The sequence below is a fragment of the Stegastes partitus genome, unplaced genomic scaffold (assembly GCF_000690725.1).
Source record: "Stegastes partitus isolate 25-593 unplaced genomic scaffold, Stegastes_partitus-1.0.2 Scaffold861, whole genome shotgun sequence".
NCBI classification, from domain to species: Eukaryota; Metazoa; Chordata; class Actinopteri; family Pomacentridae; genus Stegastes; species Stegastes partitus.
In genome coordinates this window covers 36,313-47,655 of record NW_007578592.1, presented here as the reverse complement: position 1 = coordinate 47,655, position 11,343 = coordinate 36,313, and the positions used below count along the sequence as shown (strand labels likewise).

The window sequence follows — 11,343 nt, the reverse complement described above, 5'->3', positions numbered from 1 at the left end:
GGTGACATCATCATAATGTGAAGCACGGTGGTGGCAGCATCATGATGTAAGCATGGTGGTGACATCATCATAATGTGAAGCACGGTGGTGGCATCATCATAATGTGAAGCATGGTGGTGGCAGCATCATAATGTGAAGCATGGAGGTGGCATCATCATGATGTGAAGCACGGTGGTGGCATCATCATGATGTAGGGATGCTTCTCAGCAGAAGTAATTGCAGCTGAATATGTATATATAAAATACTAACTACAAGGAGGTGAATACTTATGCAGTCACTTATTTTGCATCTTATATTTTTGATTAATTCACATGAATTTGACGAAAGCTGTTTTTACTTGAACACAACAGTCCTTTTTAAAATAAATTCTTGTCAAAAAAAAAGATAAATTCTGTTTCCTATGATTCATTGTTTAAAGTGGAAAACTTAATAGGAGGGTATGAATACTTTTTATAGGCACTGTATTACTGCACTCGTCTAAAACAGTGACGCAACACTGGACCTCTGAGGAGCTGCTTTAAAAGCTCAAACACTCATGAATCACTCAGAACTACAGCTGAGGAGCTGTAAACTTGTAACTCCTCCTCATTCAGCCATGGGAACTTCATGATGGTGACGTACTTGTAACAGCTCCGGAGAAGAACAGAGACATGTTTGTCTGCAGCGTCTGTCGATCTGTGAAAGAAATCAGAAACCCGACACACAGCAGTGAGACACCGGCCGACTTTCAGCAAACACAATGAAAAGGCCAAACTAGCCCCGAGACAGAGAGTCTAAAACCAGGCTGGAGAGGTTTGTTTTAGTCAGCGTCAGGATAATAGTAAGAGAATAATCAGGGATCATGTTGTTAACCCTCTGAACTATAAACGGTTTTTGGGTTGTTTTGTCTCATTTGTCTTCACTGTGGTTCATTTTTCACTGCACTAGAAAGTCTTCCACCTCTATGGAAACACAACAGCATGACGGAGAGAGAACTCAGACATGTCTTCTGTCAGAATGACACAGTTATAAATCATAAAGTAAGAAAAGAAGGTGGATTTATTTGACTATTTGTTTCACAAAAATGGAAAAAGCTCATCAACTATAGAAAGATGTTTCACCATTCTGAATGTGTCTCCAACAACTTGCTCCTCTGTTCACTGTTTTTGAGCCATGATGCATTGATTTATTGATCCAGTAGGTTTTATTTTCCTCTCTGCTCAGTGGAAACACTTCCTGCAGTTCAACCTGAAAAAAATCTGACTTTTTGTCACATTTGTGAATTCTTTTTTTCCTTTTTTACATAAATTCATTAAAGCAGATGCTTTACTTGTGGCTATTTTTTAAAAAATGAAACGTGTAGAATGAAGTGTTTGAGATTAAATATAATTTAAAGCTTCTATATCGCACATGATTTGTTAAAGAACAACACTCTGAAAGCTGAATGTCTGACGATGCTTTCTGTTTCTGGAGATAAATTATGTTATTTTGGCGATTCTTTAAAAAAGATAACATGATCTTCAAATCCCTGGTAGGTTTTGGGGTTCAGAAAGTTAACTGGAGCTTCATTTACTCAAACAGACGTTTTTGTTTATCAAAAGGATTAAATATCAGAAAAATGCAGAGATTTCAGTCAAAGAAGGAAAAAAAAACACACACACCCAAAAAATTCAGCATCAGGAAAAACCCTGAAAGCATTCTGACGTTTCTGCTTTTCTTTCTTAAGATCCTTAAAAAACCCGTCACCGATGTGAAGTTTCTGTCCTTTTAAAGGACACAGTTGTTCTGTTGGGGACTATTTTAAGTGGCGGATTAATGCACATTTAATGAGCATCTGCAGCTGCAGGACGGCGACTTTAGGACCGCGTCCAAATAAACTGCAGAGTGTTCTTAGCTCTGTGGCACAAAGGAACAAGATGTGAGACTTTTATAGTCACATTTAAAATAAAACACACAACAACACAGAAAATGAAAATAAAGATAAAAAAACAAAGCTTTGCTCATAGAGAATCCAGGATATGTTCGGGTTAAATGTTTGTTTTCGGAACTTTAGTTCTAAATTTGTCAAATTATTCTCCATAGTTACTAAAGCTCAGCTTTAACGGTGAAACTAGTTCAGTTAAGCTTCATAGTTATCAACACTGGAGGGTCTCAACATTAATATGAGTTACCTTTAGGTGAAGGGGTGTTTTAAAGAATGTTTTTATGTCTCTAATATGTAAATTACTCCGTTAAAGTCACACCATAAATAACTTTACAGGCTCCTAACCTCAAAATTTAAACTTGTTAAGTTAATTCATAATCGTTTTTTTTTTTTACTAGAAAGCACTTTTAATGTTCTGTATGAAACAGTAACTGGACTTGATTTGACATTTTGCTGCTGATTTGACTCCTGACAAGAATAAAGACAGAGCTGCCAGTGTTTTAAAACGGGCTCAGAGATCTAAATAAAACCTTTTTCTGTGACTTCAGCGCTTCTTTCTGCCTGAATTAAAGCCACTTAAACTCCATTTATCCCTTCAGAGCTGATCAGAGGAGTCTGCAGGGATTAACGGACTCTGCAGGAGAATTGAAGTCTGATCCAAACTGATCAGTCGACTAAAGCGGTGCAGGATATTTATACAGACACGCAGCAGAAGTTGAGTTTTTGTGGAGAAGTCTTACCGTGGATGTGGTTCCTGCTGCAGTGTTCTGTGTTGATCCTCTGTCACATCCTGCAGCGACCGAGCTGCAGCCTGAGAACACAACGAACCACAAAGTGAGAAAAACAGCAGTGAGGGGCTGAAACCGTGAGCTCATGTTTCCTGTTAACTCTTTATCTGCTGAGAAACACTCAGAGGCCTTCGGGTCCTTCTAGGCTTTTATCTGAACTCCAGATTTCTTCAGGGCCTGTGAAGCAGCTGCTTTTGGAAATAAAGTTTATTATTAAGTACAAAAGTTCATACATGTTCAAACTTTTCCTGTTTGTTAAGCAGATGTGCCACTTTTTAACTTTAACATAAACTGCACAACGATTCCATCTGAAACGTACTGAGTTTAATCTTAAATTAAACAGTAACAAAAACATTAATGTCGTTTGCAATATTACTTCTTCAGCAGTTTGTGCAACATCAGTTTCATAATATTGCAAAATGTCTTTATCATGTGCAGCATTACTTCACTATTTCAGAGTCGTCACCAGTTTAACTTCCTGCTTTTCTATTTTCATCTTATTTTATCTTCTTTTGATTCTTACTAATGTATCAAACTTGCATCTTGTTGCTTTTCTATTAGAATCTGCATTTATTCTCATGTTGTGTATTTTTTTCTGAATAATGAACGTCTTCATCACATCAGAATGTAGACGTTTCCTCAACTAGTTTAAAATGAATCAACCAAGAAAATAAAAGAAAAACAAACATATGTTCTGTTTTAAGACTGCTTATTTTAGTGGTTCATGTTGAGCAGCAGAGTCGCACTAATTTCTCCTCCTTTAAGAAAAACTCTTTGACTGAATTATTGGAGCGATTTGACAGAAAAACAGAAACTCAACAGTTGGATGAACTTAATTAGTTTTTTTTGTCAATTTGCCTCAAAAAAGCAGCAATTTTAAAAGTTAAAACTGTATCAGCAGTTTATTCAGACGAGGTTCTCAAAAGATATTTAGTTTATTCTCACAGAAGAAGAAAGAATCTGAGAATTTAGACTCGTTTAAAAAAAACAAAAAACAAACAGAATTCATTATCGAAATAGCTGCCGATTTACATGAAAGCTGATGATTGGATTATTCATCACAGCTCTCATCAATAAAAAACAAACGTAACCTTTTTATTTTCTATTTGATGTAAATGTCTAATACTTATGTCTGTGCAACACTGATGGATCAAAACTAACAATATGTGTTTTTTTCTATCTTATCTTGTTTTTCTGAGATCAGACTTATCATAAAATTATTGATTTTACAGACGATTTGGACTCTGGACGACAAACGGAATTAATTTAGGTTATTTTCATTCACCTGGAGAAACTTTTTGAAGCTTCATTTCTCAAAAACAAGACATCAACTGCTTTAAGTTCACAGTTCTTTTTTGTTAACAGAACAAACACTGATCAGCTGCAACAGTAAAACCAGCTGCCTGATACTGTGTCGGACTCTTTTCATTCCTGGAAGCTGTGAAGCTGAGCCATAAATCAGACCAAAGACACTCGATTAGACTGAGATCTGTAGAATTGAAAGGCCGAGTCGACTCCTTAAACCCACGTTTGTAGTATGACAGAGAGAAATATCCTGCAAACACTGAACGCTGCAGCTATGAAGACAGGAATGTTTAGGAGTCAAAGTAACGTCCGCATGACCGACGGAAACCGAGTGAAAACATCCACAAGCTCTGCTGGCCCAGTGACTGATGGGGTGAGGAGGGTGAGGAGGGTGAGGAGGGTGAAGAGGAGGAGTTTCTCTTTTCAAACTGAAAAATGCTCCTCAACAGTCTCAACTCTGCTGTTTGTTTGTTCTAACGGGCAGCAGCGCTCCAAAAAAAAAAAAATCTCCAGAAGAATGAAGGAAAACAAACAAACACATCGACAATAAAAGATGAAAAAAAACAACCCATTCTGAGGTTTCACCATTTTTCTGCAGATTAAACTCTGAAGGGTTCATCCTCTGGACAGCAGGATGTTTAATCCAAGCCTTTATATTTGAATCTACATTTAAAATCAGCAGAAACAGTCTGACTCATCTGGTGGGAAACACAAATATGAGTTCAACAGTCTGATGAGAGTTTTGTTAGAAACTATTTGATTTAGTTTCAGGACTTTGGGTTCAGTTTTCTGAGGAACTTTTCTATAAAAATGATTCCTGCTGATGAAGTTCTGCTGATTATTAAAACACAAGCAGTTGAACAAGTTCAGTCACTTTATGTACAAACTGATCCAACAAATATCAGGGTTTAAAAAGCTCTGAGTGACGATTCGTCTCTGTGAGTGTTTGGAGACTTGAAACAGAAGCTTCACAGACTAAAAACAACAAACTAACGATCAAATGACCATTATTGTCTCAGTTTTTAACAGATCAGTCGTTTGGTTTGTAAAATGTGAGGAAATAATGAAAAACATCTGTGAGTATTTCCTAAAGATGATAAATGTCGTGTTTTGTCCAAAGATGTTCAGTTTACTGTCGCAGAGGAGGAAAGAAACCAGAAAACATTCACGTTCAGAAGCTGAAATCAGAGAATTTACGTTTTTTTTTAGATAAAAAATGACTCAAATTGATTCATTTATTATGAGCTTCAGGAATTCAAAGAAAATTAACTCAATATTCACATTTAAAAAGCTGCAATTAGAGAATTTGGACATTATTTTAAATAAAAAATCCCTCAAACTGATGAACTGATTATCAAAGCAGCTGCTGATGACCGTAACAGTCGACATTTATCTGATGTTTGTTGCAGCTCTGAATAGAAATGCTTAGAGTCAACATTTGTGTTGGTTAATAAAAGAGAACACGGATGTGGTTTGATGGACGTTTCTTCAAACAGACTGAAAGACACATTTTTTTATCATGTTTTTCTCTGAATAATATGAGAATCTGCATTTGTGCAGGTGGAGTTTTAGTATTTAACGCTGCACATTAAGCAGGAAGATATCAGTGAGTTTGTATTTTCTGTGTTTCTACTCTGAAACTTGCCAACAGTGAAGTATGAAGCAAAACTGCATTTAAATATTCTGATGTTTGATAGTTACTGGTTCTTACATGAGACACATTTGCTGTTATTTTTGTATTTGCATTAAATAAAATCTCATATTTGGAGGTTTGTTTCAACTGTTGGTCAAACAAAATGAGATAATTAAAGACTTAGTTTTAAAGAATATTGTTGGTAAATTAAATGATTAATAAGCGTAACTGTTAGTTGCTGCCCTATTAATAGAGAAATCTAATGATTTGGACACAAACTGTTCAGTGGAGATTTTATATGATATAATGAGATAAACATAACAGGATTTTAAAAAGTAAAAAATATTTAAATTCATTATAATCTCTATAATGGGCTGCAAGGTGGAGCAGTGGTTAGCACTGTTGCCTCGCAGCAAGAAGGTCGGTTTGCGTCCTGGTGAGGACACCCAGGATCTTTCTGTGTGGAGTTTGCATGTTCTCCCCGTGCAGCGTGGGTTCTCTCCGGGTTCTCCGGCTTCCTCCCACACAGTCCAAAAACATGTTGAGGTTAATTGGTGATTCTAAATTGTCCGTAGGTGTGAATGTGAGTGTGCTTGGTTGTCTGTCTCTAAGTGTAGCCCTGTGATAGACTGGTGACCTGTCCAGGGTGTCCTCTGTCTTCGCCCTGAGTTAGCTGGAATAAGCTCCAGCTCCCCATGACCCTAGTGAGGATTAAGTGGTGTATAGATGATGGATGGATGGATAATCTCTAAAATATTTCTGATTTCTTTGATGACTTTCTCCCTTGGTACCTCTGTGATAATAAATCTAATTATTCTTATTTCCAGAGCATCTTCTGAAACAACCTGAGCTACCTGAAATGCTGAACATGTGATAAAAACCGACAGAAACACAAATTTGTGCAGAAAAACAACAACACAGAAAACAGAACAAAAAGCTTTACATTTTTAAAATAAAAAATGTATAAAATACCGACATATTTATACCACTGAGAGCAAACAAAGTCCATTGAAAACATGTACATTTCGAGATTTTTCCTTAACAAAAACAAAACAAAATCTAATAAACTGGACTCAGCCTTGTACTACGGTCAGTGTTTTCTAATATTGATGAACTCCCCCCTCTGTGTGGACCCTCCATCCTGTGTTTCCCATCATGCCTTGCAGCAGCTGCAGCCTGCTGGAGCTGCTGATGTTGGAGGAAAACGCATCACAGGAAACTGGATCGAACCACTTTCACAGAAAAACGATACTGCTGAGCTTCACTTTCATTTTTGCCCAGAAAAAAACACACAGGTTCACATTTTACAGCCTTTACTATCATTTAAGGACTTTTGGTTTATTCATCTTTATTTATTTTAATATATTTTGTTGCATCTTACTGAAGATGCGCAGCTTTATTAGACGCTCATAATGTCCTTAATGTTATTATTTCGGTATAATATTTCTGTTTTAAGCTGCTCAGAAGTGAACTATATATGATTTTTTAATATATTTTAAAATATATTTCTTCTATAATTTTGCTCTAATGTTTAATAGTGCGTCGTTAATACATAGAACAGTAATATTAATACGTCTACTGTATCCTGTTTGATGCTTTCTGCTATTTTAACTGCATTCTTTCACTATTTCCCTCATAAACTACATCTGGTTGGCGTGTTTTGATCATATTTAATTTCTGTAATACATTAAAAGTAAAAGTACAGTTAAAATGTATTTTTTTTAAATCGTATTTTATTATGTAAATAAATAAAGGAAGCCACTGACGGTCATTTCTAAGAAAATAACTGTTTAAATGTGTTTTTAGGTTCAATTAAAACATATTTAAAATACTTCAGTTAGCTTAAAATGTCCAAAAAAATTAAATTGTACAAGTTTTCGGATCATATTTTATATTTTTATGCTGATTTGGACAGAATGTGCGGACAAAGAGAAAATAACGGTGCTGAAGATGAACTCACCGGTTAGTTTTCCTCCAGATATCCTCACCGGAAGTCGATAAAAACTGTTTTTCCTCGAACTGTTTCTTTCGCTTTTCCTCTTTTCTGGACTTTTCTTGGGTGAAAAATGTTTAATTTCGCCTCCAGCAGAATAAGAAAACTGCAGCTCTTCGGCTGTCTGAAGCTTTCTGAGCCCCGCCTGCGTACCGGAAACAGCTGTCAAACACGAAACATAACAACAAGGGCTCCTGTAGGGCCTTTCAAAGTAAAAGCATGAAGATGAGCGAAACGCGCATTTCAAGGTAAAAGCACAAACATGAGCGCAAATATTCAAAATAACTTAATTCAAGTGATATATGCTTAAACAACATATTAAAAACAGATATTCAGCGACATGTTTATTGTTCTATTATTTAGGATTATTATTTTTCATTTTAATAAACGTCTTTATCAATGATTATCAAAATGTAGATGTTTCCTCACCAACATTTAAATAAATGAATGAAGAAAAAATAAAATTGCTTTTTGTTTGGACAAAACTATTCATTTTAGCTACTTATGTGACCCAGCAGGGTTGCACTAATTTTTCCTCCTTTGAGAGAAGTGCTTTTGCTGAATTATAGGAGAAACATGACCAAAAAAGAAAAGACAAAATAAAAGGTAACAGCACAGTCGAGAAAATAAAGACTTCAAGTAGGATTCGAGGAGCCTGGTCATTTTTGCTCAGGTCACCTCAAAAAGCAGCAATTTTCACAGAGAAACCTCCTCAACAGTGAGTTTACTATTAATACTGGATCACAGTTTAAGCAGTTCCTAAAACATCTAACATGTAATTTACTGTCATAAAGGAGGAAAGACAACAGAACATATTTAACATTTAAGGAGAGGATTTTTTCCCCTAAAAAATTCTTTAAAACTGACTAATTTATCTTAAAAATAGTTGTTAATTAATCTGGTAGTTGATGATGATTTGATTGAAGTTATTTCACAGTTTTTTTAACTTGATGTACATAAATAAACATTAAATATTTAGAATGTCTGTCTCTGCGCAACCAGTTGCCCTCTAAAGTCCTATAAATACAGATGAATAGAAGTTTAACAGGAAATGTAAATCTTAAACAAAGAAATACACAAAAATATAAACAAAATACTGAAAAAAAAGTGTGTCAGACTGCTAGAAATAAATGTTTAAGTCTTTATCAGGACTGTTTGCTCCTTGATGTGTTTTAATTGATCATAAAGCACCTTCTCCTGGATTCCATTTTTATGTTAACTGGAGAAACCACGCCTTCTATTAAACGCTTTATTTTCCGTAAAACATTTTCACAAAAACCGAACTACACAGTTACAATGTGGCATTTTTTTTGTTTGTTTGTTTTGTTTTTCTAGTGTTTCATTTGTGCCCAGAACTGATTGTACTGATTGTATGAGAACTCATGTCAACATTTTACAAGGTTAAAAGTTCAAAACCAGTCAATTGCTCTGCAGTGCTGCTGACATCTAGTGGCCATTTTACAGAAATACATCCATCCATGATCTGTACACCGCTTAATCCTCATTAGGGTCTTGGGCGGCTGGAGTCTATCCCAGCTGACTTAGGGTGAAGGCAGGGGACACCCTGGACAGGTCACCAGTCTATCACAGGGCTACACTTAGAGACAGACAACCAAGCACACTCACATTCACACCTACGGACAATTTAGAATCACCAATTAACCTCCACATGTTTTTGGACGCTGCAGGGTGGCGCAGTTGGTAGCACTGTTGCCTCGCAGCAACCGCAGTTGCCGGTTCGCGTCCCGGTGCGGGCACTGGAGTCTTTCTGCATGGAGTTTGCATGTTCTCCCTGTGCAGCGTGGGTTCTCTCCGGGTCCTCTGGCTTCCTCCCACAAGGTCCACCCTAGTGAGGATTAAGCGGTGTATAGATGATGGATGGATGTTTTTGGACTGTGGGAGGAAGCCAGAGAACCCGGAGAGAACCCACGCTGCACGGGGACAACATGCAAACTCCACGCAGAAAGATCCTGGGTGTCCTCACCAGGACGTGAACCGGCGACCTTCTTGCTGCGAGGCAACAGTGCTAACCACCGCTCCACCCTGAAGCCCCATTTTACAGAAATGTAATTAATATTTAGAATAATTAGAGAATTATTTTTACTGCCGTTGCGAAGATTGCAGTGAAATCAATCTTTAAAAACAGAAAACAAAAAAAAAATGGAAAAAACTAAATTAGCCTCATAAAGACACAAACAGGATTTATCAACAGCATAAAAATTTATTTTATCTTCATATACATGGAAATATACAAAATAATATCAGTTAAAAAAAAAAAAACAACAACTAAATTTGTGTCATTTGAAATGACTTGAAATGTTTCCATTTTTGTGACTGAATGAAACTGTTTTTTTTTTTTTTGTAGAAACACTTAGTAAAGTTCTCAGCTGTTCAGTCCTGTGTGTTCTGGTTCCGACCCGCTAAACGAACGGTCCGGCGGCCGGTTCGGGGATGTTGGTTGCGTGCATATCGCGCGTCATGTTGGACTTCTCCTTGAGCTTTGCCTGCAGCAGCGTGTGCTCGACGACGCCGATCCTCACGTCCATCTGAACGATCTCCTGCTTCAGCTTCGTCAGACTCTGTTTGATTTTCACCACCGGAGCTGCAGAGACGAGCAGAAAGGCAGCCGGTTGACAAAAACAACACACAAAAGCGCACAATGCAACACAAACAGGAGAGCTGGTTCGTGCTGATTCACCTCCGTCAGACATGCTGCTGCCTTTCTCTTCCATCTCTTGCTTCACCTTCTCCAGCTCCTCACTGATCTGAAACAGGAAGAAACACTAAGAGTTCAACAACTCTGCTTGAAGAAACAACTTAAATACAAAAAAACTGCCTGAAGACCTTCATGAATCTTCACTGAATATAATTTATGACCTGTTTCACCTTCATGTTCAAATCTTTACAGCAAAAATCACTTCATAATTTTTTGTTTTAGTAGAAAAGAAATGAAAAAAAAACACAATTAAGTGACAACTCACATTATATCTGTCAGAAAAAAATCATAAAACAATGATCCATCCATCCATCCATTTTCTATACACCGCTTAATCCTCACTAGGGTCGCGGGGGGGCTGGAGTCTATGCCAGCTGACTTAGGTCGAAGGCAGGGTAAAACAATGATGTTTTTGCAAATTATTTTTTATTCCAAATGTTTTATTTACAGTTTACATGTTTTATGTTCTTTAATGTGTTTTATCTTTTTTCTCTGACTTATTTGTTCTAAATTAACTGATTTTATTTTTAATTTTGTCCATTTCCATTGTTAAATTGTTTTCACCATCATGTCATCCAAATATGAAAGAATAATGGAAAACCAGAAGGTACAAAATAATGTTTTTTACTATATGACCACATTTCCAGCTGCGTGTGATACCTTAGAGATTATATCGGCTTTGTTTCATCTCAATTCACCACATTTTCACAACAATTTCTGCTCGACCAGCTCTGATTTGTCTGAACTTTTTTTTAGCACAAATATGGGTCTTTATAAAGATATTAGTGACACTTTTGGAGGTATTTTAGTTTTTAATAACTGCCCGTTGACCCACTTTAAGCAGGTTTTTTCCTCACATTGAAATTTGAGGCTGTTTGAACACAGTCTCATGTCTCTAGTTGGAGCATCCTCGTCTCCTCCATCCTCGTCTCCTCCATCCTCCTGCTGGTGGAATTAATCTCAACATTATCAAAAACGAGAGGCAGTTAGCAAGACAACCCCTAT

At 36.7% G+C, this 11,343-nt stretch overlaps 2 protein-coding genes across 2 annotated transcripts in view; both read right to left on the bottom strand.

Annotated features, from left to right (window-relative positions):
* Positions 1 to 7,759, bottom strand: part of tmem71 (transmembrane protein 71) — a 16,487-nt gene extending 8,728 nt beyond the window's left edge. The window contains exons 1-3 of the mRNA XM_008293159.1: positions 7,590 to 7,759; positions 2,644 to 2,714; positions 622 to 675 (exon numbers count right to left, since the gene is read on the bottom strand). Of these exons, the coding sequence (XP_008291381.1) occupies positions 622 to 652 (31 nt within the window). The 5' untranslated portion in view covers positions 653 to 675; positions 2,644 to 2,714; positions 7,590 to 7,759. The remainder of the gene's footprint in view (positions 1 to 621; positions 676 to 2,643; positions 2,715 to 7,589) is intronic.
* A 2,162-nt stretch (positions 7,760 to 9,921) lies between these two features.
* ift57 (intraflagellar transport 57 homolog (Chlamydomonas)) overlaps positions 9,922 to 11,343 on the bottom strand; it is an 18,970-nt gene continuing 17,548 nt past the window's right edge. Inside the window, exons 10-11 of the mRNA XM_008293158.1 lie at positions 10,321 to 10,387; positions 9,922 to 10,224 (exon numbers count right to left, since the gene is read on the bottom strand). Coding sequence (XP_008291380.1) covers positions 10,043 to 10,224; positions 10,321 to 10,387 — 249 coding nt within the window. The 3' untranslated portion in view covers positions 9,922 to 10,042. The remainder of the gene's footprint in view (positions 10,225 to 10,320; positions 10,388 to 11,343) is intronic.